The 27272-nt window shown below is 56.7% G+C and overlaps 1 protein-coding gene across 2 annotated transcripts in view; it reads right to left on the reverse strand.

The window, feature by feature from the left end:
• The window catches only part of DLGAP2 (DLG associated protein 2), a 773688-nt gene that overhangs the window by 16882 nt on the left and 729534 nt on the right, over window positions 1-27272 (reverse strand). For both annotated transcript variants that reach the window (XM_059156120.1, XM_059156121.1), the window contains 4 exons: window positions 13480-13829; window positions 12423-12464; window positions 5682-5767; window positions 4455-4870 (listed from right to left, as the gene is read on the reverse strand). In XM_059156120.1, coding sequence (XP_059012103.1) covers window positions 4455-4870; window positions 5682-5767; window positions 12423-12464; window positions 13480-13829 — 894 coding nt within the window. The remainder of the gene's footprint in view (window positions 1-4454; window positions 4871-5681; window positions 5768-12422; window positions 12465-13479; window positions 13830-27272) is intronic.

The following is a 27272-nucleotide window of genomic DNA, read 5'->3' on the forward strand; positions in this document are numbered from 1 at the left end:
TGACACGAGCTGTCCACAAAACTCCAGACACGGGGCTTCTCTCCGGCTTCGGTCCTCCTTGTGCCCCCGCACTCAGCGTGGCTCTGAGCAAATGTCCCTCTTCCCCGTGCCTGCTGCGCTGTCTACGAGATAGGCGTGGCCCCGTCTGGAGGTCACAGCTGGGAGCCCGGGGTCCCCCCGCCTCTGCCGGTAAAGGGAGACCCTCAGACGAGGGAATCGCTTAAGCCCCACTTGGGTTTAACGTAATACAAAAGTCCCCACATATGAGTATAGTAATGGTTTCCAGTCCTTCTGGGACGGGTCTTCAATGACTTAACGAGAGGACGGCTGCACGGACATGACTAACTTGCACCGTATTTACGTGGGCTCCAGATGCTCTTCATCGACCACGCAGGGCCGAACGGGTCTCACTTCAGCCAATCAGTGCAGTGAGCCGCGACGATAAAACTAGTGTGGAAGAAATCAGTGCACGTGATGGGAGCTTCACTACTCGGAGCTCAGAGTTCTGCTTTAACAAGCCAGGTTAATGTAATCTGCTTTTAAAGGTGGCCTCACCGGTAACCTTCTGTTCTCAAAACGAGTGCAAGAATCAGAGCTGATTTTTTAACACTTCTTAGGGAAATACCTCACGTTGATTAATAGGGAGCCGGTTTCAGGTGCCAATGGCACAGAAGACCACAGCCAGAGTGTTGTGTCATCTTCGTCCACAAAACGCTCACACGTCTGCACAACTTCAGGAAAGAAATTAAGAAAATCACAGAAAGTCTCGAGTGCATCTACTCTCTGTTCTCTGCAGCCGAGTCTTCCAGCAAAGCCGTCATGTTTAGTCACGACCAGGACGGGGACAAGCGCACACAAAGCAAATCATTAGTTGAACTCTCCAGGCCTGGCAGGGGGATGCTGGGGGATGCTCCCAGGGTCCCACGTGAGGGCAACAGGAGGTCTGGGGGGTCAGATTCGAGCGTTTATGACGGTGTGACTGGAGCGTGACCGTCCCCGTCCCGGACGACCGCCACCTCGTTCCTCCTCCTGTTCCTGCTACGTCTCCGCGGCACAGCGCTGTGCCGGACACGGGTGGCGAACACAAGCGCGGCAAGCAGCCTCAGCACACCCAAGGGAGCAGAGACCTCCCACGACAGCAGAGGCGCGGCCCCCGGAAGATGCACAGCCATCCTGTCCTCTGACGAATGCATGTCCCCGAGGGCAGGCAGGTGCCGAGTCCATGTCAAAGTGAAGTTCCTCTTAAGGAGCCTGGAGACAGGGGCTCCTGTCCGTGGAGGGGCTTCCCACATCCACCCCTCTGCTGCCCCTGCCGTGCAGGCAAATCCGACACCGCTTCGAGGCCCAGCATCATGCTACCGTCTCCACGAAGCCTTCCTGGGATTTCCGCTGGTGAAAGCATCTCACACTTGTGAGTTTCTTAAGCTCCTATCCGCATGTCTCCCACTACATGGGGGCCGGGCATGTCTCCACTCGGTATACATAGTTCTGCCTTGGTCTCACTGATTCCGGGCATGGCAGTCTGTGTCTACACTGTTGGTCACTCCCCGTCAGCCTACGGTCTGTGGGTGGCAGCTGGCTCAGGCACGTACTCAGGAAGTATCTGTTGAATGTTTACAGCAACGAGAGAATCTAAGAAGATTCCAGAGCTTCAAGAAAGGTGTTTAGGGAAATGCAATTGAGGGCAGCAGAAATCCGCTTTCTGCTACAGCTCACTGACGAAGAACATGCTTTCCAGATGCGTCCGATGACGGCGGCCGGAGTCTGAGTACTGGATTTCCCATGAGGATGGACTCTCACGGCCGGTTGCGGTTGGGGTCACTGCTGGGCACTGAACGGAATTCTGTATAAAGTAGCTTTCCAGCACTGTTCCCAGAACTCTGCGGAATGCCCCGATGACAAGACACTCCTGACTGACCAGGACAGTGCGTCAGGGCTGGAGCCTTCCGACTGTTAGATCTTGTGTTTCGTTGGGAAGGAGTTTGCCTCTTTTCCCCCTTCGTCTCCGGCGGCCAAGGCACGACGAGCCAAGTCTCCCTTTTATCTGCCCAGGGATCCTGTCTGGAGCCCAAGCTGGTGCGGCAGACACCGGAGACCAGAACGGAGCAAGCGGCCAAGCACCGGGACTCGACATGCGCTATGCTAGGGCAGAAGGTAGTCCGCAAGAGCACAGACGGGAAGAGGCGATGCCGGGAGAGGGTGCCAGTAAAGGGACCGGGGGTCTGATAGCCTCCGGCAGCCCAGTGACGAAGCGTCGCTTTCAACAGGAGACCATCCTGACCTTGCCTCTCGACTCCCTTCCCGTACTCTGTGGCATCTGGAGGGAGATGCCAACCTCCTTAGGCCCGGGTGTCCTTATTGTTAGGATGGCGATGCTGCTCTCCAGGCACCCCAGTGCAGGGCGGTGAGTACTGAGCGAGCTGTGCAGAGACCCGCCCACAAGATCTGTCACGGGATTCGTGCTCGGGACGTCCTGGTGTAGGGCTCTCTTCTTTTAAAACACTTTTAAAACTAACCCTTTTTAAACCAGGATTCTTGGAGAATAATATTACAATATAATAAAATAGCTACATTATTTTTAAGGGCGTGTTAAATATGCAAAATCACGGTCAGGTAACGAAAGCTCTGGGTCTCCTTCCACAACAGCAGCGGCCAGTGTCTCCTGTTGTCCTGCCCACAAAGGGGGACCAAAACTTCGTGGGTGTGTCCTAAATGATGTAACACGAGATGACGAGAGACCACACGCACAGACACATGCGGAGCTAGAGCGGACAAGTTCGTCGGCTGCGGGGTTCTGCTGCGGGAGGGCGGGGACACGTCCTGGCTGACCACCCCGCGGGTCCGCTCGTCCAGCCCCGGAAGAATGCACACCGACCCCAGGCGCACAGCGGGAGCCCACAGCCTGACTCCGATTTCGCATCGACTTCGACAATTTCCTTTCTCCAAGTTTTGTCTTTGGGATAAAGACTGGAAATCCTGCAGCAATGAAGTACTGATTTCGCCAAGCAGAGACACAGACTGGCGAGTGAGATGAGTTATTTGTAAATATCAGAATTGTGAGTCATTGTTGCACTCCGTGTGCCCCGAACGGGTAATACATTTGGACTAACGCACGAGAGCCGCCCGAGACGTCCATCCGCCGCAGCCGGTGGGGCGCACGTTCAAGCACTTCGCACGACCACACTTCCTCAGAAACACCCAGGGTCTCCCACCCACCCCGGTGAGCAGCGTGTGCGCCGGGATGCTGCAGAGACCAGTGTGGGGGAGGACGGGCCTATGCCTCTCCCTCCCAGGCTAACAGGGAAGTTCTGACAGCGAGCGATCGACACGCCGATTGGGTTCTGGGCTTTCTGGACCCCAGGAATCATGCCCTTACGTAAGTCCACACAATTTCATCATCGCCTTTCCATGTGCAGGGCGGACAGACCCTATCACGGCAGACATCGAGACATGTACGGAGGCGCACAATTCCCAGGGACGCCAGCCATCCTTCGGAACCTGAGAATTCAGAGTCCAGCAAATGGACAAAGGAACTCACGGGAAAAGAAAAAAGAGAGCATGACTTGTCGAGTCGAGACTCTGGGAAGCCACATTCTGGTCAAGGCAATGTTAGTTCCAGGTAGGTGACAATTACTCTCGGATCCTTGGTCTCTCCACAAAGACAGGTGGTATTTGTTTAGAAATCACAGAGAGCGACTCTGACAATGCACGAGACAGGATTCCTCAGGTCAGGGGGAGGCAGGTGCAGAATGAGGGCTGCTGTCCCTTTCTCTCCCGAGACGCCGAGGCCCGTCAGAGCCAGAAAGGGGCTGGAGCAGCTGGGCTCTGCGGGCCTGGTCAGGAGGTCAGGCGGACTCGCGCCCAGCACGGTGATGGGGAGCTGGGCGCACACTGCCGTGGGGCTGGCCGGCTCCGTCTCTACTCATCTCAACCTTCTCTTTGGCATAACGCCAACTCAAGGGGCGCCTGGGGGGCTCGGTCGGTTAAGTGTCTGACTCTTGGCCCCAGCTCAGCTTGTGATCTCGGGGTCCTGAGATGGACCCGGGTGAGGCTGTACTCACTGTGGGGTCTGCTTGAGAGTCTTGCTCTGCCCCTTTCCCTGCTCAAGCTCGTGCTCTTTCCCTCAAATAAACAAATCTTTAAAAAAAAAAAAAAAAAGCAAAGCCAACTCAATTCCTTGGAAACGTGGGGTAGTACCGATCTGGAAGCCAGCGGGCATCCTCGCAGCCGGTCACTGCGAGAGTTCAGGAGAGGCGCGTGGAACGTTCAACCACACCACCCACGCTGCGGTCAGCGCCCTCGGGCTCACGATCTCACAAGACCCCAAAGGGTCCCCTTGAGCCAGCCGCGGCGCTTCTGCCCCCGCCTTCCGGGAGCTGAGCCCCTGCCCGTTGCCCGTTCACTCTACTGACCCACGCCCGGCGCTAAGAAGCCCGGGGAGGGGGAGCGCTTACTTTCCTCCGAGAGGTCGTTCTCCTCCGCGTCTCTCTCCACGTCCTTACACCAGCCTTCCATCCGCTGTGTCTCCGTGTGCAGCAGCTTCACAAACCACGAGCCGTCCCTCCGGCACGGGGACATCCTCCCGGTGTCCGCCGCCTCGACGGACGGCTCCAGCCAGGGGTCCGGCGGTGGCAGGTTGGCAGTGTCCGCAGGGGTCCTGTAGTCCTCTCTGTAACTGAAGAGCCCCTGGGTCCGAACAGTCCTCACCGCCCCGTACTGGGTGGGCGTGCTGGGCTCCGAATGCCGCTGGAAGGACGGCCCAAACTGCAAGCCTTTGTCCTCCATGGTGACGTGTCCCGGGAAGCCCTCCAGCTCCAAGTCCGCTTGCACGGCGGCGGTCACACTGTTGGAACGCTTGAAGCGCCCGTGTCTGCGGGGGAGGAAAGGAAGAGACAGGGGAGGCTTAGAGAGCTGACTCCGCGGTGAGCCCACGCCTAGCTGGTCGAGGACACGCCTGCCTACGGCGAGGACAGCGCCCGCCGGGCAGACAGACCGGCGCCCGGCAGGTCTGGTCCGCGTGCAGAAGCGTCTGAGGCCTAAGTGCTCTCCAGGGAAGCTGGGAAGCCAGTAGCTTGTAGCTTTCTTTGCAATCAGAATCTTTATCGGCTGGGTCCCGGCACCCGCCACCATGAGCACCGTCCCCCGGGACTCCGGGCGAACGGACGCCGCCGATGTGACAATCCTCTCCTTAGATTAGTTTTTTATGAAATGTACACGATGTATTTTTTTAATACAAAGTAATCATCTTGTTCTCGATACTGTCATAGACACCTGTATTTTCTAGTTTGAAACCATAGTACGCTAAGGTCTTTAACTTCCTTCTCTTTCTCTTTCTGTCTTTGTTTTACTTTGAACGTTATTAGGCAAGGAGATGTGCACCCAGGTCCGTCTCAAGCTCCCCGTTCTCCCTCTGGGGGAAGAGCTCTGGCTCTCAGACCCATCAGCCCCTCTGCTTTCCTGGGCAGTGAATCACTCGAGGAAGAATTACTCCCCTGCCTCTCACAAGAACAAGACACGGGCAGATGTTAATTCACACTTGAACAGTATAAGTGTAAGTATTTGACCCTGTTCCCACACACGGCATGATCACTGATCGTCAGCGGGAGCTAGACGTGTGCAGCCGGGTCCCTAACAGATCACTCTCGCTGGGGACGTCGTGTACCGCGCTGGGGCTGAGTTACCGCTTCCCGTCCTCCACCTGGACGCCGACAGAGTGGTACTCCCGAAGGCCCCGGCTCTCCGTGTCGGAGTCTGTGGCTGTTTCCACCTAATGTGACACAGAAGATCTTATTTTAGAACCGAGACAAGGGATCTGGGCAGCGACTGTTCTCTCTCTGTGTGTGTGTATGTGTTCATTTGCTATAACTAATTATGCATTTAGTTAGTGCAGAGATGCACTTGACCCCATAAAGTCACAAAAAAGGGGAATGCATTCACAGCGGTGTAATTACATTGTTACTGTGTTTCATCAAATTTCACACAACTACTTGAACTCAGCATTGCACTCTGATCTCTCAAATGTATGCAGATAAAACTGCTTAGTTCCGCGAAGGCGAAAAATAGGCTTTGTTGGATTGAGTGATTATAGGACTTAAAAGCTCTTATCACGCCCTACAGTGAAGAAGCTAAGTACCACAGGAGCCAGAGGGAGCTGACAACCACACATACGCGATTTACTAGATTCACGGTGGTGGCTGCGTCCACACACAAAAACACACGGAAAGGAATTTCAGCGTGCACTGGGAACACGGAGGCCATCTCTCTGCTGCCCCTCCACACAGGTATCTTGCATCTGCTAATGGGACTGTGCCCAGCGAGGCCGTGTCAGACCCGCGCAGAGGGCTCGCACTGCGCACGAACCCTTCCTGTGGTTCTGTCTGCCCAGATTGTCTCCCAAACCCAGCAAGTGCTGTGGGGCCATCTGAGGGGCAGAGGAACATGTGAGGGGTTGCTGGTACAGTTCGTTTTCTAAAACAAACAAACAAACAAACAAACAACAACAACAAAACCCAAACTCGTGGCACAAGAAGTCTGCGAAACTGAAGGTTGGTTTAACCATAAAGATTATCCGGGCTGCTGCGACGTCCCTTTCCTGTGTCCCAGGAAACGCTACCTACTGCAGCTGGGGGACCTTGACCCCATTCGGAAATGTCACACCTAAGTTGTAAACCACATTCTCTCTCTCTCTCTCTCTCTCTCTTTTTTTTAAATGTTTTTAATTTCTTTTCAGTCTAACAGTATTCATTGTTTTTGCACCACACCCAGTGCTCCATGCAATCCGTGCCCTCTCTAATACCCACCACCTGGTACCCCAACCTCCCACCCCCCACCCCTTCAAAACCCTCAGGTTGTTTTTCAGAGTCCACAGTCTCTCATGGTTCACCTCCCCTTCCAATTTCCCCCAACTCCCTTCTCCTCTCTAACTCCCCATGTCCTCCATGCTATTTGTTATGCTCCACAAGTAAGTGAAACCATATGATAACTGACTCTCTCTGCTTGACTTATTTCACTCAGCAGAATCTCTTCCAGTCCCTTCCATGTTGCTACAAAAGTTGGGTATTCGTCCTTTCTGATGGAGGCACAATACTTCATTTGGAGGGGATGTGGAGAAAGGGGAACCCTCTTCCACTGTTGGTGGGAATGCAAGTTGGTGCAGCCTCTTTGGAGAACAGTGTGGAGATTCCTCGAGAAATTAAAAATAGAGCTTCCCTATGACCCTGCCATTGCACTCCTGGGTATTTACCCCAAAGATACAGATGGAGTGAAAAGAAGGGCCATCTGTACCCCAATGTTTATAACCACATTCTCTCTTAAAGACATTATTGATTACCATGAGGACAAGATACAAACCACTCAGCAAACCATTCTGACACTCTGTGGGGACTCTGGAGAGTCGGTGACTATACCTTGTGGTTGCCCTATGACCGAGCTCAGGCTGCTGAGCACTGACCTGACTAGTGGCCAAGAGAAACATCGCTGCCAATGCTGCTGTTTGTTGAAGGCTTGGCCGGAGCCAGGCCTGTGCCAGGAGCGTAGTAAGCACTGCTGCAGGCAGCGTCCACAACACCCCTGCTGTGATCTCCTGCCACTCCGAACAGCTGAGGACTCAGAGAAGGTGAGTAACTTGCCCAGGGGTGCACAACTCATGGGGCACAGAACAAGGATGCACGCCTGCGTCTGTCTGACTCCAGCGCCAGGCTCTGTTCTGCTGCTCTGTGACCAGAATAGGGACAGCCGGACCTGGGGCTCCTGGTGAGTTCGCGAGCCACGGAGCATGGCTGGGCACACCCCCTGTCTGATCGGCAGCACCTCGCACGCACACAGGGAGGTCACACCGCCTCTGTGGTGCATGGTTGGAGAGCGAGAAGGGGACACAGGTGACCACAGGAGGACAGACGTTCTGGAGTTACATCTGGAGCAGATCTAACCTTGCTGCTGTCTGTGCAGGGGTAACGGCTCTGACACACTCACCCTCCTGGACGTGGGGATTGTTACTGTCGTGACCGTCCATGGAAGACAGCAGTCACCACCCCACATTGAAGACGTCGTCCTATGCTAGAGCAAACAAGCCGCTTTGTGTTTAACTGCTTGTTTCCCATTTCATGAACAGCCCCCGACCTATTTAGTCTCCCATGGAGGGGTCATGTGGTTACTTCCGGTTTTCCGCCACGGTGAGCGATGCTGGCACAGACGCGCGTCTGTGCACGTTTTATGAACACAGTCACGGTGTATGTAATTTCTGGACCAGGAGTATCGCTATGCTTTACAGTTCTGGTTGAATTCGATGGATGCATGACTGGGGGGGATCAATGCGCATGTACAATTTTAGAAAGATATTTGTAATGGAAAGAGCGGTGGTTTCTATCTTGGAAATATTCAGAACATCGTCTTATTTATTCCTCGTCCAGGATTCTAGTCTAAGGAAATCACCGTCGGTTCTGGTGGCTGTGAGAGCTATTCGTCCCCGCGCTACTGACCGGGTGAAACAGGGCGGGGTGAAGCGGGGGGGCAGCAGCAGAGGGTAAAATAGGCTTTGCTCACAACGCGACCACGAGGCAGCACGAAGAGGATGGCTGTGAGGGCTACGCCACGGGAGGTGCTCAAGGTCCATGCACGCTAGCAGGTGGCATGAACAGCAAAATCACAAGCCGTGCATGAGCCACAGCCAGGGACACACGCCACGTGAGTGAACACACGACCAGGTAACAGCACGTCGTTGGCTTCATGCCGTCTCCACGTCCCCTGCTCTAGGAAGCTCTCCCTCTCCTGGTGAAGGAGGAGCGTACAGCTTTGGGGCCAGAGTCTGCTGCGAGTGGACCACGCAACTCCCAAGGAGTCTCTGGAATTTTGTTGAGGCTTTACTTCCTCATCTCAGAACCGAGGGGACGTGAGGCCCTTCACTGGACCAGAGTAAATCTCCGCAGGAAGCAGACTGAGAGAAGCTGTCGCAGCCAGGGCCGGAGCTCTGTCTTCTCACCCTCACCTTGACCGTGAAGACGGCCAGGCGTGCGGCGACACGGACAGTGAAGGGGGAGCTCACAGACTTACGTGCTTGTCACAGGACATTTCTCTAAGAGCAAGGGATGCTGTCTCTGTGTTCAGAAGGCGAAGGCTGAGGGGATGCTAAGATCACACATGGCCTGGGTGAGCTAAAGACTTCACCATTTCAGAAATCCTGGGAGCAGAGACCCTTACACGGATAGGAAAAAAAGCAAATTCAAGACAAGGAAAGGAATTAGTGCTTTGCACAGTGGAAAAGAAATCAAACGACTCTCTTCCCAAGAGGAGAATCAGGCTGAAAAGTCAAGGGATCTTAAAAATTTTGAGAAAGGAAGGCATGTGTTCATTTTACGGGACCAACCACGTTCTGGCCATTAGGAAGAAAGGTGTCTTAGCAGAATCACGTGTGATGCGTGAGCTCTTACTAAAGCGGATGTCCCGTCTGCAGGGCTCCCTGCTGAACGGGGACAGCCATCTCCCCAGTCGCTGCCGCGAGCGCCAGGCGCCGTCCCAGAAGAGTGTCTGAGGTGTGCAGAGCCCGGAGCCCCGCACGGGCCTCCCTGTGCGATGGCAGAGGCTGCGGGCTGCCCACACGCCATGACGACCGGCGGGCAGGGGGACGTTCTGAAATGCGGTCCGTTACAAAATAAGGAGCTGGGTTTGTGTTGGCTGGTATGCACACACGTGTGTGCACGTTTAAGTACATGTGTGAGTGTACATGTGTGTATGTGTGTGAATACATCTGCACAAGCAGGCACATAGGTGAGTACACACACACAAGCACACACATGTGAGCATAAGAACAGATGTGCATACTTGCATGGGCAGCTGCGCACATGTTAGCTGTGTACACACATGTACACACATAAACACGCTTGCACCTTTGTGGGTATGAGCACATGTGCGGTTGTGCATGCACACGTGTGTGCAAGTGACCTGTGTGTATCTGTGTGAGTGTGCACATGAGTGTGTGTACTTGTGTGCTGGTGTGAGGACACCAGCGCCCGTGTGTGCATGTTGAGGGTGCTGCGTGTTTGTGCAGACAGGTAATCCTGCGTGCCCAGGAGCCTGTGCATTGAGTATGAGTGTGAGCGTGTGCATGCTGGGGTGTGTGAGGCGGGCAGGAGGCGGCCCCAGTGTGCCCTGGCCCCTCTTCCGCACGGTAGGCATCTGCGGGAGGTCGGAGCGGATCAGCCGCAGTCCGGGCCCCACCTCCACGGCCCCCGGGAGGAGCAACCAGGCAGAGAGCCATTACCAGCGCTGGGGCAGCTCCCTGCCGCCTCTCTGCCGCCTCCATCCAGATCACTCGTGCTCTGCCTTCAGAAGCCAGCGCTGAGCTGGGCAGATGCCCTGCCTCCGAGGCCCGGCGGCCCTAGTTCTCTTGGGGACCTGTTATAAGTGCAGGAGCTAAAGGAGCCCTGCCCGCCTGGCTGCAGAGACGCCCCACGCAGCGTCGGCACTTCCAAGAGCAGGTGGCGGGAGGCTGGCCGGAACGCGACACGGCTCAGACCCTCAGCGAGAAATCCGCCTCGTGGGCAACATGGTGTTCTCGCAGCTGGACGCTTGAGTTGAGGAAGAAGAGGCCCGTGGTGGCTGCTCCATGCACCCCCAACCTGGCGATGTCAGAGCAGTGATCGCTTCAACTTTACAGAGGGGGGAGGGGGGCACGTGGGCCCGAGGAATCCCTGCGCACTGATCCAAACTGCCATGTCCGGGGGCAGGAGAGGCTTCCAGTGGACAGTCACAAACACAGACACGTGCACGAGGAGAGGACAGATGCTTCAGGGACACACGCGCCACAGATCCACAGACCAGGGACACAGGGGAGAGGCACGTGTCAGCAGAGATGAGGAACCGTGAGGGAGATACCACGGGGTCGCCCCACGGCCCCATATCACCGGGCCAGCCCGTGAGGAAGGGCCTGGAGCTGCACCCGCAGCCCCGCAGACATGGGTGGGAGATGCGAGGTGGGTCTTCTGCCCCAAGAGTGGGCCGCGGCCGTGAGGTGGCTGAGTGTGCGGGGAGCTAGCCGTCTCGCCCTATGAGCGACGGGACACACGGACAGGGGGCACCGAGCCCGCCTGTGTCCTGTCCGGGCAGTGGGCATCCTGCCGGCTTTGCACGGGGTCTTCCATCCTGCCTCCAACACTTACCGGCCATGACCCCCTGGGCAAGTCACCCACCCCCGAGCCTCAGTTTCCACATTGGTAACTTGGATAACGCCTGGCCCCTGAGGTTACGATGAGATTATAAAGAGACTGTGCTGGACAGTGGGGACATGGCCACGACCACAGCCTGCTTCTCTGCTACTTCTGCATTGTGCCTTCCCTGCATGGACATGCCGGCCACTCCGCAGGGCCCTCCACGTGTCCGGGGTCTCGCTCGGCTTCAGTGGTCCCTTGCTCCGTGTTGCTGTCAGCTAGCTCCCTACACCCACTCTGTTTCATTTCTTTGACTCACATTTGTGCTAAAACCTGAGTTTCTCTGACGCTGTTTTATATCGGCTCTTGGAGCCACCGAGTCCGGTAATGGCAAGGGCACAAGCTCCCGCGGCACCGTGCATTCCTCCACTGCCACGGACACAGCCGACCCTCGCACACGTGCACTCACACCGTGTCCACGGAGCACTCACCACCGTCACCCGTGCACCCACTTATCCGACACCGACCGAGCACTTGCTATGTGCCAGGCACTGTGCTAGGCGCTGGGTGGTGAAGGCGGGGGGCATCTGGGCCTTCAGGGACACGTGGCGCGGGGGGGGGGCACCAGAAAGCCTTCCAGGGAAGGGTCAATGTGGGAACGGCTGGGGGTGGATGGGCTGACGGGGAGGAGATGGACATTCTTGCAGAGGAAGGGCGTGGTTGCCAGAAGCAGAAAGGGCCACGGGGCGAGGAAAGTTGTCGGGGCATCTGGTAGATGACGTGGAGCTGGGGCGCCCTCAACCGGCAGGTGACCTGCTGCCCAAGTCAAGTCAGAAGAGGACAGTCCCACCCTTGCCCCAGGCTGGCCCAGCAGCCAGCGAGAAGCCTGCGGCAGGTGGCAGGTGGCCGGTGAGAAGGCCAGACGGTGCACGGCACCGGGACCGTGGAGTCGGCCTCATGAACCTGCGCACCCCACACGACTTTTCTGGAGCCAGAGGGAGCGGCGTCTGAGCCTGCTCCCTCCCTCCGACCAGCGCTGGGGGCCCCGCAGCCGGTCCCTTGCCTATTTGAGCCCCGTCCTGGTCCTCATCAAAGAGGGGGCTGATTCCACCTCACTGGGGGGCGCGAGGGCTCCTTGCTGTAATACGGGGCACCTAGCATAGTGCCTGGCATATAGAATCAGACAGAGAGAGGGGGCAGAGCAGTCGTATGAAAACCCGAGGAAGGAGAGGAAACAGAAAGTCATGCGTACTCGGCTCTGGAGGATGCTTCGGTACTTACATCTGACCTTGGGTATGGCTGATGTTCTGGGAATTCGGAATCCTAAACAAAACAACGAAGCCACAGTGTGGGGACCTGGTTCAGAGGACCTAGTCAAGCGGGCAGTCGCCCCAGCCTGCACGCTCCCGTATCCCCGGGATGCCCAAGCCACGGAGCCCCCTCACGCCAGTGCCAGGCACGCAAGGCTCTTGGGCAGAGCTCCGCTCACCCTCCTCCCCGGCCACGAAGCCTTCTGATTCCGGGACTTCTGGCTGGATGCAGGCTGAGCGGAGGAGTGACAGGAGGCAAGAGTGGCCCACGTCTGCGGAGGACTCCGTGAGGACCCTGGCTGTCCGTGCCGATATGACCTCGCAGGGCTGAGGGGCTGAGGCAAGGCACTGCCAGCGTGAGGCGCATCCTGTGCGGTCCCGGGGCCGGGAGGTGGGCCGAAAGGCGGCCCCCGTGTCTGAGCATGGTGCCTGCCGTGCCCAGGGAATGGACGTGCTGGATGCAGTCCGTGTCTCGGGGAGCGGTCTGGGGCCTTTGGGGGTGTGGGTCTGCCCTCGGGGGTCTGTAAGCATGGGACGTGGCTCTGCCACCACAGCTAAGCACCCAGAGCGCCCTGTGGCCAGTGGGGACGTGCTTCTTGCAGCCAGGGCAGAGCAGCACGCCTGTGTGTGCCCGAGGAGGCCTCTGTGACCTCTACCCTCTATTCCCGGCCCTTCCCCCACTGCACTGCTGGAGCACAGGACGGCAAAGCTTTTGAAAAACTGGGTTTCAACCAAAAACCATCCTTCCAAAGTATCAAAATAAGCTGTCTCCACACTCGGTCAGTAGCAGGCATCCCCTAGAAAGTGCCCTGGGCTGGGGCATATCTGGTTGCCAGGCGCAAGCGTGACACGGGGACCTGAGATGCCCTGGGGTGGTCCCCGGCTGCTGGCTGGCCAGCGGGCCCGCGGCTGAGAGCTCAGGCATCTCCCGGCCCTTGGAGGCTACGCTCCCTGCTAAGGACCCCGGGCTGTGGGGCTGCTGCGTGAATCCTGCTATTAGCAGAGCCCGTGTGGTGCAGGGAGGCTACCTGGATCCCGATGGAGGAGCGTCTGCTCTTGAGGAAGTCCTCGGCCTTGGACACCAGGACGGACTTGTCGCTGGTCCGCACGGAGCTGCCCTGGCCCTCGGAGGCGAGGCGCTGGGCTGCGGCCGTCTCCAGGGCAAGGCTCATGGCCTTGGTGCTGTCCAGACTGTCTGTGGAGTTGTAGAGGCCGCGGCTGTCCTGGGGCCACGGGGACACCCGCTGGGCGCGGCTGTCCTGGTAGGCGTCCTGCGTGGACTCCGTGCTGCTCTGCGCGGTCACCGAGATCAGGGGCTTGGAGGTGGTGCGCGGGGGGACGGGCGGCGGCGTCTTCTTGTAGTTCGCGTAGGAGACGGCTGTAGGGAAAGTCAGTGTGCCGTCAGCCTCCGCAGCCTCCCTCCCGGACCCCTGCTCGCTCTCACTGCCCGCGACCCACGAGCCTTCTCAGAGATGGTCCACGCAGACAGACTCACAACAGTGGGAGATTAGAAAGCGCCCCCCCCCCCCCCCCCCGCCGAATGCTCTGACAGTGACCACTCGGGGAAACTTGGCTCAGCAGGACGGACAGCAGCACACAAGACCGTGTCCACGCAGGGGAGAGCCCCAGGCAATGCGCACGGTGAGAAGCGGGGCCTACTCTGCTGTGTGCGGGGGAAAGGGGGGGCATTTATAAGGAGACCCCGTGTGTGAGAACAAAGTCAGACACACAGAAAACCATTCAGCAGCTCTCCCTGAGGGACCACGGGGCGACTCTTGTCTCTTCTGCTTCTCCGCACGCTCCCCAAAGGCATATGATGTATGTAGTACTTTTTTAATGGAAAATCAGAGAATGTGAGAATGTGAGAATCAGACCATTTGCTCCCTGTAAGGACCCACTTCCTGGGTCGACAGTATAGACAGTGGTTGCAAAGGGACCGTGGCTCTCCAAACACACCGGCCAGCCGCCTCACACCCTGCACCTGCCCGTAGCCCGCCAGCCCGCTGCCTCTACCCGCACGCACTCTCCGACTGCAGTCAACCCCCCGAGGGACAGAAAGTGCCTCTGGACGTGAACCCATTTTAAATGTTTCTTTAAAGGTTACCCCAAAGTCACTAAGCGTATTTGCCAGGATCTGGGTGTTACATATCTTTTTCCAGCAAGATGAACAATGCCATTTTGACAGGAACGTGATCTCCGTTGCAGTTAATGATTCTTCTTTGTCTGGAACGGAAGAACTCACCACGGGCTTCTGCAACGGACGCTGCAGCACAACCACCGCCACGACCAGGTGCAAACACGCCCACCCGGTCCGCAGGCGTGCGAGGACCCCTGTGTCGTGTGCACGCCCACAGCTGCACACGCCCACACCTGCACACGCGCCTCTCCGGCGGGGGCTCAGCCTCTCCGGGAGGACAGAGGGGGCGAGGTTCCCCCACGATTTCAGAAGCTGCCAGGATGGGCGTCCTGCTGCGGCCCGGGGAGCACGCCATTTCCGCTCTTCCGTTCTGGAGACTTCCACGCACGTTCCCGCTTCCTGCCATCTCCCCCCGTGACAGGGTAACCTGTGTCAGTGGTTCTCTTAATAAATAAAACCTCAAATGTCATTCCAAACAGAAAATCCAAACAGAAAACAGAACGAGTTTGCGCGTCAGGATGACCGGAGTTCGAGGCATCCAAGCTGCTCATGAAAATCTGCGCCGTGGATGCATTTTGAAATCGAGGCATCAGAAGAGGCTCGGAAGGTGGGAACAGCCGGAGGCGGATGCTGTCGGAAGCACAGGCTTCGAAGTCTGCACCAGGGAAGCGTCGGCGATCACCTCTTTGACTTCCCTTGTTTCTCTCGCTTGCACTACACCTCAGAAGCCAGCAGACCCTCGCCCTGCTGAACGCGGCCCCCTTCCCCACTCACCACCCGCCCCCGAAGCCCACTCTCGTGGGTCCCGCCACGCTGGGTCCCAGATCTGTAGGGACCCACTGCATGGTCTGTACGGGACTCGGCATGTCAGGTGGGGGTCTGCGGAGTGCAGGACGGGCCACTGTGGGGCCGCAGCCAGAGAAAGCCGCAGAGGGGTGCCCCGGGCCGCGGTTGGCTGGGCCCCACCTCAGAGCTGCCAGGAAGCCCCTTCCTCCCGCCCTCTGGCTCTGGTCTAGCCCGACAGCAGGGCTCCCACTTGGCCTCGGTGTTTAGAGCCCTGCCACCCACAGTCATCATCCCCTGTAACGGACATCGGGCTCCGCGTTTCCAGAGGGACAATGGCCTCAGCTAAATCCTCCGTGTGCAGGTGCTTGCCTGCCTGGGCTCTCCGAGAGCTAGTCCCCTCTTCCCGGACTCCTGCACAGGTGGTCGGGGGCCGATCCCTGGGTACAGGGACTGTCCCCACCTCATTGCCCTGTACCCTCCCTGCTGTACGGCCCTGGGGACTGTGACCTGGGGAGTCTCAGACTCTCCCATTGTGTACATCTGTGGGTCAGCCCTGGGGGCTCTGCTGGGGTGATCACACCTCCTCTTTCCCAGGGGGGTCTTGGCAGGGTCTGGAGGACATTCTTGGTGTTGTCACAGCCGGCGTGGGGGGTGGTGAGGGTGCCACCGGGATCCAGTAGGAAGGGGCCAGAGAAGCCATCAGACCCTGTCCAGGGCACACCACAGCCCCCTGGTCCCCCTGCAGAGCTACCCAGTTCAGAAGGTCATCGTGCTGAGGGGGATCATGTCACCCCTCTGAGGGACTCCTTGGCTCCTCGGGGACAGGAAGGGACACGCGTGTGGGCAGACTGTCCTGCAATAGCTTGTCACTTCCTCCGGTCTGGCCATCAGCTTTGGCCATTCTGTCCTGTTCCGAGTCTGGACGAGGGTCACCGCCCACAGTGTGATTCTCTCTCCTTGACGGTGGTGGCCCACCGCAAGATGTGCTTCTCCCCTAGCTTCTCTGAATTCTCACAGTGTCAGAGTCCACAGTGCAGACACCCGAACACGGGGACTGACCGGGGAACGCGGTGACAAAAGCGTGCCGAAGGCGGAGCTCACACGGCCACACGGAAGCCGAACTGTCCGGCGTCGCTGCTCAGGCAAGCGAGTCCTGCTCCCTGAGGACCCGTCCGCGGACGCTCCCGAGCCAGCAGCCGGTAAGCCAGGTGCCAGCCACACTCTGCGTGGCAGGCTCGCCACACAGGGAGCTCACGGGAGGAAACACCACTTCTGAGGGGACGCCACGTCTTGGTGGTGGCAGGGTGACCACGCAGGCAGCCGAGAAATACAGGCACACAGACAAGAAGTCACTTCTGCCGTTTAACATGGCTGTACAGCTCTTGGCTGTGGAGAGGAGCTGAAAGGCGCTCAGGAAAATTCCAGCCCGGCGCGGTCCTCCCGCTGGTCAGGTCCACTCCACAGTGAAGGACGGTGTGTGCGTCTCGAGGACTGGGACATGTCGAAGGCACGCAGAGCAGACGCACCTTCCCGGACTCCAGTTCCAGTGGGGTCACCCCTTCACAGCCGCCCACCAACATCGCCCCTCCACCCGTGCGCAACGATCACTCTCCCAGTGCACTTGGTACAACTACGCTTCCTGCGTGGACACTTTGCACGTAGGAGCGACACGACCCGTGCCAGGCATCTCCACCATCAGCGAACTCCAGCATCGTCTCCTCGTCCCCACGGCGCATTCGCTACAGGGTGATGACATGAGTTCTGAAATCGACTTCTTGACGCCACGGCAGCAGAACAACATTCTTTCCCGCGAAACGGATGGACACTGGGCCATGCCCGGCATGCGTCAGGGACGACAGACGTCACTCAGGCCAGGCCGGTGCAGCGCAGTGACCTCTTCTGGGGGGCGAGAGACAGATGCCGTCTTCGTGTCTTGCCCGCATTTGATTTCACTGCCCTGCGGTGACGACCACTGCAGGGGGGCGTGGTTTGACGCCGTCGGTGTGGTCTGTCAGAGCGGGCACACAGGCGAGCCCATTTCAGGGTGGCTTGGAAAAGCTACAGACCGGTTTTGGTCAAAGACCCTCTCGTCCGGAAGAGAGATGTTCTCCCGCGTGCCAGCCAAGCCCGAGCACCCCCGTGTTCATCCAGGCTGCTCTGGTCTCTACTAAACCCCGTAGAAAGTGTGTCCAACTAGAAGCTTTTCCTACCGCTTAAAGAAATCCGCTGCCGGCACGACCATTACTTTTCCCGCCCAATAGTGGAGGACATTTTGCAGCAGCACGGAGCCAACTGACGAGGGGGACACCCACAGCTGCCACCGCAGGGGCTGCGGGTACCTCGCATGTCTGCTGCGTGGGCACCCCAGTCACCTGCTGGCTGTCCTCTGTCGCCATCTTACTGAGATCCACTGGCTCCACTAAACGTTTGTCTGGAGCCCAAGACGCTGGCTCCTTCCGATCGCTCGTAATCAAACTGAAGAGAAGGGCAGAGGGCCAGCATCCGCACCGGAGCCTCACAAAAGCCCGAGAGAAAGACCCAGGGCTCCAGGAGAGCTTTCTGCAGGAGATGGGCTGCGGCTGAGTCCTGGAGACGGACGTGGCAGGTGGTGTGGGGGAGGGTGGGGCCCGTCCGGCCGGCTGTGGGGGCTAATCTGCAGGGACTCACGGTGCCAGACACGGGTGGCAGCGCCCGTGGGACGGGGGTCTGGAATCAGTGGGCCAGGAACTACTGAGGCAATGTGGCCCCTTTAAAAGATCTGAGCTCGTCTGATTCTCCCCAGTGCTTGGAGGCTCTCACTCAGGCATAAGTGACGGATTACACTAGCTTTCTAGGGAGACCATCTTGTTTGTTTTTAAGTGTCATAGAGTTTTCTTCAAATTATTTACTTTCTGGGAAAACATCAAATGGACCTTCTACCACTCGGTCTTCCCCCAGATGGGGAAGTGTCCACACACTTGTTCTGGTACATTTTAATCGTTTGGTGTCTTGACGGTTGATTGCAGTGCACCTTCCAGGACACCGATGTCCTGGTCCGATATCCCAGATCCACGGTGGCCGAGGGCATCTAGGAAAGGGAAGTGCTGTACATTTCCTTCTGGTTCTAACAGCCCCGGACTGACTTCCCTGCTTCCGGCATAAAATGAAGTAACGGGGATTGTGGACAAAGTAAACTCTCTGCTCCGGTCTGCTCATCCGTAAAAGGGACACACTCAGGACGTCTCGTGATCCGTCGTCACGGGGATGGGAGATACAGCCGGGGGACAGGCGGCTGCTGCGGTGTTGGCCGCACAGAACCGTCCCTGCAACCGTCCTCCAGAAGTCACCCGCTCGCGCAAGTGCGCACCGGGCGACGCCCGCCATCTGCTCCCCGTCGCCTCCTGTGTGTTTCCGAGGTCTCTCCGCCCACGGTTCTCCTGGGAGCGCGAGCACAGGGCCAGCCCCGGGCGGCCCCGGGGCGAGCGCGTCACAGTCGGTGCCTCCCCTGAGCCGCAGGCAGCCCCACCAGGTACGCGGCATTCGGACTTCCATTTCCCGGATGAGAGAACAGGTTCGAACGGGAAACATAGGCCTCAGGTCAGCCGGGTGGCAGGCGGGGACTTCGATGCTTCTCCAGGCTTCCGTGAGGAGGATGCGTCCCCTGACCCTGCGCTGAGCTCAGTCTGATTTCTCCCAGCTGGGTCTGACCTTATTCCTCCTGGCCCGCTGCTAAGTAGGTGAAAGAACCATTCATCGCTTCAGCAAGAATTTCCTCTTAATAGGATCAGTTCCAAGCTTTCTAAAAAATAAAAATAAATGAAACGCATCTGGCAGCAGAAGAAATTTTAGACCGCACTCCCACTCCGTGACGCGAGTTGTTTGAAGGGCTGTGAGCCGATGAGGTTGAGGCGGACTTGGGGAAATTAGCTGCAATTATCTCTCCATTCTTCACACGACGGAAACCAGTGAAGCCATTTTTGGGACAAAGGCCTTCTAATATTTGCTTACTCATCTAATGAGACATTTCCTCGGTTCACAGGAGGCTCAGAAGGGACCTGGAGAGCTGGCCTCACCGCGCCATGGGAGCTGAGCGACAGGACGGGCACTCGTCCCTCCCGCCAATCAGCCGCCTCTCGAAGAGTAAAACTTCTCATGGGAAATGTTCCTTCTCTGTTTTAGCTGAATAACAGTGGTGTTTGAAGCCCACCCCTTCTCAGCACGGGGGAGGACGCTGTTGCTCTGCGAGCTCGTGACTAGCGTTCCCGTGGCCAGACAGCAGGTGCCGCTGCCGGCCGAGCGACCAGACACAGCCAGCCCACAGCCGAAGCGTTCTCTCAGTGCTTGAACACGGATGGGAAAAAGTCCTTGAACAAACAGGACAAAAATATCTGTTTATAGGGTTTTTTGGAAACAGCTAACAGTTAGTTGGTGAACACGAAGTCCAAACACTGTATTATTTTGGACACAGACACCTGCATTGGATCTTCCAGAAACCCTAGGACATAGAAGCAGGTCAGCAGGGTCCTCAGTCGCACGGGGCGCGGGAGACTCGGGAGCCCTGCAGCCTCGTGGCCGGCGTTGGCATGATCAGCCCGTGTCACGGCGTCTGCTGGGTTCTGGGACCTGCTCGGGGACAGGGCCGCCCGGGGCTGCTGTCCAGAGAAGCAGGCTCCCTGGAGACAGCCAGGATGGCCAGCTACGGGCTCCGGGGAAGTGCTGGTGGCAGGTTTGAGGATTTCCCACCTGCTCACCCCCATCTCCTCGGACATACGTGCATGGTGGAGGCAAGGCGGAGAACACATTTTTTTAAGCACCTGAAAATGCTCATTGTCCGCGTGATTCTGTTTGCAACGGCCCCACCATAAATCCAACACACAGATTTAATAGACATAAACGATACTTACTATTTCGAGAATAATGAATACTATGTAAGTTAAAGAAACATTTAGAAATACCCACAAAAACTTCCAGTCCCCCAGATACCAGACGCATTCTCACATGTCAGCATAGGAGTCGAGATGAGATTTGTATTTTAAAATATAAGATGTGCATTTGGTATACGTCTTGACTGTACCCACTTTGTCTTGGGGGCCCTATGTCCATATGACATGGTCCCCCATGGGACCCCCAGAACAATAAATCACATTTCTATTCCTGGTTAACTGAAAACTTTTGAGTTTTATAATTTAAAAAGTGTCAGCTGTCAGCGTTCAGTAAATTAAAACAGCAACATACAAACTATTTTAGGTAAATAAAATAATGTTGAGACAGAATTTTTGAAAAACTGATGTAAATCAGTGTTTTCACTGATTTGTCAGTCTGCTCCTGTGACAAACGTTTGATGGTACCTATGATCTTGTGGGGCAGAATCACGTCTGCCTAAATGGAATTCCTAAATGGAATTAGAAACTTGGAACTACAGTAAAGAAAGAATTTAAAATGATCATTTGATCATGTTATTTTGCTGTTAAGAATTAAATAAACAATTAAGGAAATCATTTTATATATTCAAGAAAAACATTCAATTATTCAGCTGGCTAGTTTGGGGATAATAACTGTCTTAATTCTGTGTATGTGAATACACAATTAGAACATACTCACCAGAACTAATACTCACTAATTACAGGCATTGTTATCTATCATTTTCTATATACATATCAGGCAAACATTAAATGCAACTGAAAACTGAAAATTTAATTTAGCAATATAATGCTACTGAATTCTCTGCCAACAGAGAAAGTTCTCTAAGCAATCACTTAAAATTTATTTAAATATCAGTGGTCAAATAAGAATTTTGAAATAAAAGTGAAATGATTATTTAACTTAATACCTTAAGGTGTCTGGAGATCTATTTTTTAAAAAATTGAGCTCAGGCATAAGCATCCTTTTGGTTTTCAAAGCCCGTCATGGGTCTCTTTCACTGTGTGAAACCCAGCGGCGTCTCTGACGGCTGTTCCAGTGGCTTCCTTGTCCCAGGGAGGGAGACCCTACAGACTGTGGACCCGGGACACAGACTGAGGTCTCAGGGGGACGGGGGTGGGGCTGGCTGAGCCTGGGGATGGGTGTCAAGCAGGGCGCGGCCTGCGTGGAGCGCTCTAGAAACCGTGGAAACCACGGCATAAACCACCTACGGCGATTACAAAGCTAGTTTGGGTTTTGCTTGTGTTCCCGGGATAGGAGCAGCTGGTGAGACTCATCCCCAAACCCCAGGATCCCGGGAGGGAGGCAGCTCAGCAAAGTGCCCTCCTTCTCGAGCATACTTGGTGCCAACACGCGCCTCTGTGCCATCGAGGAAAGGTTAATTACACGACCTAGGAAGGAAGGAACCATGTACAGAATCCAGTTTTGGAAGATTTCTGTAAAAATTGCATCCAGTGAAGGCAGTGAGGCCTGAAGGGAATAGTCTCCGGTCGATGAGCTCTTCCCGCCCAGAGGCGAGTGCGCGGGGCTGTGAGGAAGCGTGTGAAATCGGTCCTTTCCCAGATATATGTGGGGTGGAGAGAGCCTCATCTGGAAGCCCTTTCTGAAGACCTGCGCAGAGCCCTGGGTCGAGAGAGCTGCAACCAGGGGCAGGAGAGAGAGGCTGCCGCGGCCAACCGCACCGCCGGCAGCCACGTAAATGACCTAGCTTCCGAAATACCTCGGTCTCTGAATGTCAGTTAAAAACCAGCTCCTGTGTTAACGCCAGCTGAGTCTCCAGTGTCTGATGGTCCTGCACGGTGACGGGTCCCCAGGCGGGGAGCACGGCCTACGGCACTTCTGCCTCCCTGGACAGCAGTGGGCTAGAACATTCTCGCCTTGCACAGTCGCCCGAGTACGTGTGCACCAGTCCGTTCCGCAGACACAGAGCACACAAGCCGGTCACTAGGACTTGCCTCCAGGTCTTCAGAGGGCTGGGTAATGGATCTCTGGAGGGAGAATCTGGAGGAACACACTTGATTTGAGATTCGTTAGTTTGAACGAGATGAAACCAAGGGCCGGCCGATCTCCCTGTCCCACGGTGTGGGGTCATCTCTGAAGCCAACACTGGGGTATTTTAAATCCATGCCTAGTAATACGCCATCCGCACCTGGTCTTCTGGACACTGTTTCTGAAAGCAACCTTGCAAGGCATCCGCAAGCCAAAAAGAAAATTTAAAAATTAGCACTCCATCACAGAGAGCACATATCTGAAATCAAGATGGAATGTGTTTCCAACGGCAGGTGTCACCGCTGTGTGGATGTGAGAGCCACACTTAAACTCGCTGCCCTCTGTTAATTAGAGCCTCAAAGAGAACAGCGTAGAAGGAATTACAGCAATCAAGCCCATGAATGTCTAAGTGAGAGCCTGCGTGGTGGAGAAACCGAACTCCGAAGGTGAGAGACAACATAAAAGACGAAAGCCGTGTTGACATCGGACTTAATGTTAGTCTCAGGGCATCGGTTTAAGTCCAACAGGACACAGAGGCCACATCCCACGGCCAGACACAGGACGGTCTCCCCGAAGCTACAGAGAACGACACAGGCCGTCCAAGTCCTGGGCGGCGCGAATGGGTTGGCAACAAAGACATCTATTTCCAACGTGTTAATTAGCAAGAAATTACAGAGTAACCAGCATTTAGCATCTTGTAGACGGTAAAATAAAGTCGTGACAGCTGTTCCGCTGCTCAAGACACTTCCTGTTCTCCTTTTAAATATTTAAAACTCGCATTACATAATAAGAGCGTGGATTTTCCAAAGAAAACGTGTGTGTATTTAGTTTCATGGGGGACATTTACTGGTGAAGGGTAATCGAGCTGTGCCAGGGTTACGGTTCTGCCCTCAACCTTCAGGGAGGCGGTGGCATCGTGGATCCTCACGTGTGGCAAATGGAGTGTGTGGACGATGATCTCTGTAAGTTAACGTATCAGGAGTCACCACCGTCCTCTTGTTCGTGGGAAAGAAAACAATCTTCCATGAAGAAGTTAGTAAGTCGATCGGGCAAATGCTGCTTGCAAGGGGGAAACCACACCTAAGGCCTGACTCACCCACCCTCCTGACGCTCAGAGTCCCACAATCGCACCGTAGACGGGCCCGCTTCCCCGCACAGTCCCATGAGGACGCTGCAAGGCCCACCCCCATGGTAGGCATGACATGCCATGATCTCAAGGTGACTGTGACGGGAAACACGGTCATCGACCCCGAAGCCAGGGCCGACCGTTGACATGCACCTGTGGTGTGTCCCACTGACAGGGACCGGTCGGATGGCTGTGCCCCCGGATCAGAGCTTCCTGGCTGAAGACTTCTCTGCAGATCCCCAGAGCCCACAGGAACCGACGGGCACTAGTGGTGCACCAGCCGGGCAGGAGCAATGCATGTGGCCTGGAAGCCGGTGGCTCTGGGAGCGCAGAGGGACGGTGGTGGCGGGTCCCGTCCAAGCAGCATCGGGAGCTGGGGCGCCTGCAGAAGCAGCCCTGCTCCTGACCGACTCACAGACGAGGAACACGGACAAAGCAAGCATGCGGTGGTCTGGGAGCGCCTGCTCTGTGCTCGTCGATGACACGTCGGCTCCAAGTCCCCCCGCGGGACCGGCGCTGGAGACACCGCGGAGAAGCACTCGGGGCAGCCCTCCGTCTGCTGCCGGGCCCCAGGCGAAGGTCATTTTGTTAGGAAACTGCCCCCAAGTCAACAGGGAGCAGGGCCTGGAGAGAAGAGCAGGAGAGGAAGCCCAAGGGCCGCAGTGGGACATCGCTGCGCTCTTCAGAAACCGCCCACGCACTCGGGCCTGCCGGCAGCTCCCACGCTTGTGTTCTGACCTTCCCCTTCATCAAGAGGATACCCCGACCCCGAGTCCTGGAGCTAGAGAAGCAGAATCCCTGCTCCGGAGTAGCCCAGATACACCCTGCCGGGGGCCCCAGGTGAGGTTGGCATGGTGAAGGTGCGTCCCTGACGTGTGTGCCTCTCCTGGACCTTGGTAGGTGTCCTGAACGTTAGAGAAACACCTGTTCTCCTGTCCCTGTGTCCCCGGTGCCTGTGCCCTACCCGGGGTGCAGGCAGCACACCAAACCTATTATTAAATAGGTCAATTATTAAAATATCCATTAGGGGGGTTCCTGGGGGACCCCACTGGTGAGGCGTCTGCCTCCGGCTCAGGTCATGATCCCGGGGTCCTGGGATCGACTCCTGTATGGCGCTCCCTGCCCAGCACGGAGTCTGCTTCTCCTTCTCCTTCTGCTCGTGCTCTCTCCCCCTCTCTGTCAAATACATAAAATCTTAAAAAAACAAAATACACATTATGTTCTAAGGGGACAGACAGGACGGACTGAGGACAGACTCCAAGCGCGCCTTCATCGAGTGTCTGAAAAGCACCGCCCTGTGCGTAAGCCCAGCCGGGTTTCTGCCTCAGCGCGCCCTGTGGTCCAACAGCCCGTTAGCACCTGGTGAGTGCCAGGGCCACAACGCTGAACGGAAGCACCACGTCCTCACGCCACAGCTGCCTGTTAGCGTTCGGCTGGAAGCGAGAGCAGCCGAGTTCTCCACGGAGGGGCTGCTGCAGGCACGGGGGGCCGGACAGACGAGCCCGCGGCGTTCCAGCCTCGTAGCGCCGGCCTCTGCGAAGACGCCCAGGAACGCGGGCCCTGCTAGCTTAGAAGCTAACCCCACGGAGCGCAAGCTGTCCCGCAGTCCGTCAGGGACCTCCCCGTGTCGTGCACCTCGGCGGGGAAAGGCTGCACTCCTGCCGGTGGCTGTGCCTGTGTTCGCAGCACGTAGGGATGATGGAGCGACCGTCCGGTGCCGCGGGAGGCCGGAACCCCAGGCTCGAGAAGGACGGCCGTGGCAGACCATTTGCAGGGGGAACAGTGTCCTGCCTGCCACAGGGAAACGTCCCAGCTGGGGCCTCCGGGTCTATGCCTGGGGCGTCACCTCTCTGGGGAGGCCCTGGAGGCCTGCTGGGGTCCAGGGAGCTGGGTGCCTCGACCCAGAGTGTGAGCTGGGCCGAAAGCTGCCATTCTCACACCGCTGAGGATTCTGACCCCTCGTGACCTTTCCGGGACCACTGATGTGAACACACTCATTTGCATTGGCCTGATGGCTGCCCATGAAGACACGTCATGGGAGTGGAACAGCCTCTCTCAGCTGCACATTCGTGTCCCCGGCTCCTCCAACAGGATCAGAAAGAGATGGGACTGGAGTGTTTGCGGGGTCTGCCGACCCGCCAACCCCAGAACAGATCATGGGCTGAGCACTTGCAACAAGAAGAGCCTTTCTTTGTCGGCACCAGTACCCAGAACACTCGCCCTATGATCCCGAAACTGTGTGGGGTGCGGACTGTCTGGCTCTGGATGCTGGAGACGTGCACTTGAGGCACCGAGGCGAGTCCCAACGTCTGCACTTGCGCCCCATCTCTGCTGCAGGGACCGGCGCCACGCTCTGTCCTCCAAGCCCCGGCAATGCGGCTGTAGACCCTTGGAGTGGCTCTTGAACAGCGGAGTCCCGTGCCTTGAGTGGCCCCACATGCCACAGAAATTCATCTTCTTCTAGTACCATTTGCCAGAAGGCACGTCTTTTGGGAGTCCTCTCAGAGACAGTTCAATCCCGGTCTGCAGAAGGAGCAGGCGGGAGCGAGCTCCTGTCCCCACAGTTAAGGTCTACGCTCTAAGCTCACGCTGAAAATACTCAGCAAAGAACACGGGTTGTTTTACAAATCGTAGAACATCGTGTATGGACGTGTAAGGTCAAGCAGGAATTAAACCTTAACTAGCAGGTCTCGGAAGAGAAGCTGTGAATGTTGGATTTGTCAATGTGCACACGCGTGCGGAGCCCCTCAGCCTGTGCCCGCCCGTGCTGCTCCCTCTCGTGGTACGACGCACCTCGCTGGGGTTTACTGGGGTTTACTGGCGTTCGGCGCGGAAGAAGTCCTTGCGGGTCGGACAGGTTGATGGCGCGTCGTCGATCAGAGCGGGGGCAAGGGAATGGCGGCCCATAAACCAGGATGCTGATCGGGAAAACGCCGGGGTTCTGTCACAGGCAGAAGCAGCTTAAGGAGCCCGCATGTGAGCCTCCCCGTGGCCCCTGTGGGGTCACCGCTCCTGTGGGGTCGCACCTCCTGTGGGGTCTAGGGTCGCCGCTCAGGAGCTCAGCAGACCTGGGGTTGCTCCAACGATGAGGTTTCTGCACTCCACCGAAAGAAGCGCTTCCTTCCCAGGCTTCCTGCTCACGCCCCGGTGAATCTGGTGTAACCCGTCCCCTCTTCCGCACTGCTCTCCTCCTTGGCAGCCGAGGAATCACAAAGAGACCAACCGAGGGATAAAAGGACCCGTGATCAATCCACTGGGATCTTCCACTCATTTCTTGGGGTTAGAAAGTGCAGCATCTCCACGGCCACGGTAGTGTGAAATGAAGCCTGTCCGACGCGCTTGACACGCTTTCTGCATTCCACAGGGCGGCCTCCTCACCACGCACGACTCCCACCTGTCCTGTGGACGTACCAGCAGAAATACGCACCCCACGGTCCACGTCCCTAACCACACACCAGCTCGTGGGGATTGAGAGTGAGTGTGTGCACACGCGTGTGGGCCTGTGTGTGTGAGTGTGTGCCTGTACGCATGTGTGAGTGTGTGTGCATATGCATGAGATAGCGTGTGCATGAGTGTGTGCATGTATGTGCAGCAGTCTGATAGTGCAAGTGCGTGCAAATGTGTGAGCATGTGTGTGTGCCTGTGAGTACAGGCACATGTGTGTGTGCGTGTGCACGAGGGTGTGCATGTGTGTGCAAGAGTATGAGACAGTGTGAGTGCGTGCATGAGGGACAGTGTGTGCATGCGTGCACTGTGTGTGTAAAAGTGTGTGTGACTGTGCATGTGTGTGAACATGTGTGTGAGACACTGAGTGTGTGCATGTGTGAGCGTGCGTGTGTGACACAGTGTGAGTGTGGAGCATTTTCAGTGTCTGAACAGCAGTC

Source organism: Mustela lutreola, chromosome 18, assembly GCF_030435805.1.
Source record: "Mustela lutreola isolate mMusLut2 chromosome 18, mMusLut2.pri, whole genome shotgun sequence".
Taxonomy (NCBI): domain Eukaryota; kingdom Metazoa; phylum Chordata; class Mammalia; order Carnivora; family Mustelidae; genus Mustela; species Mustela lutreola.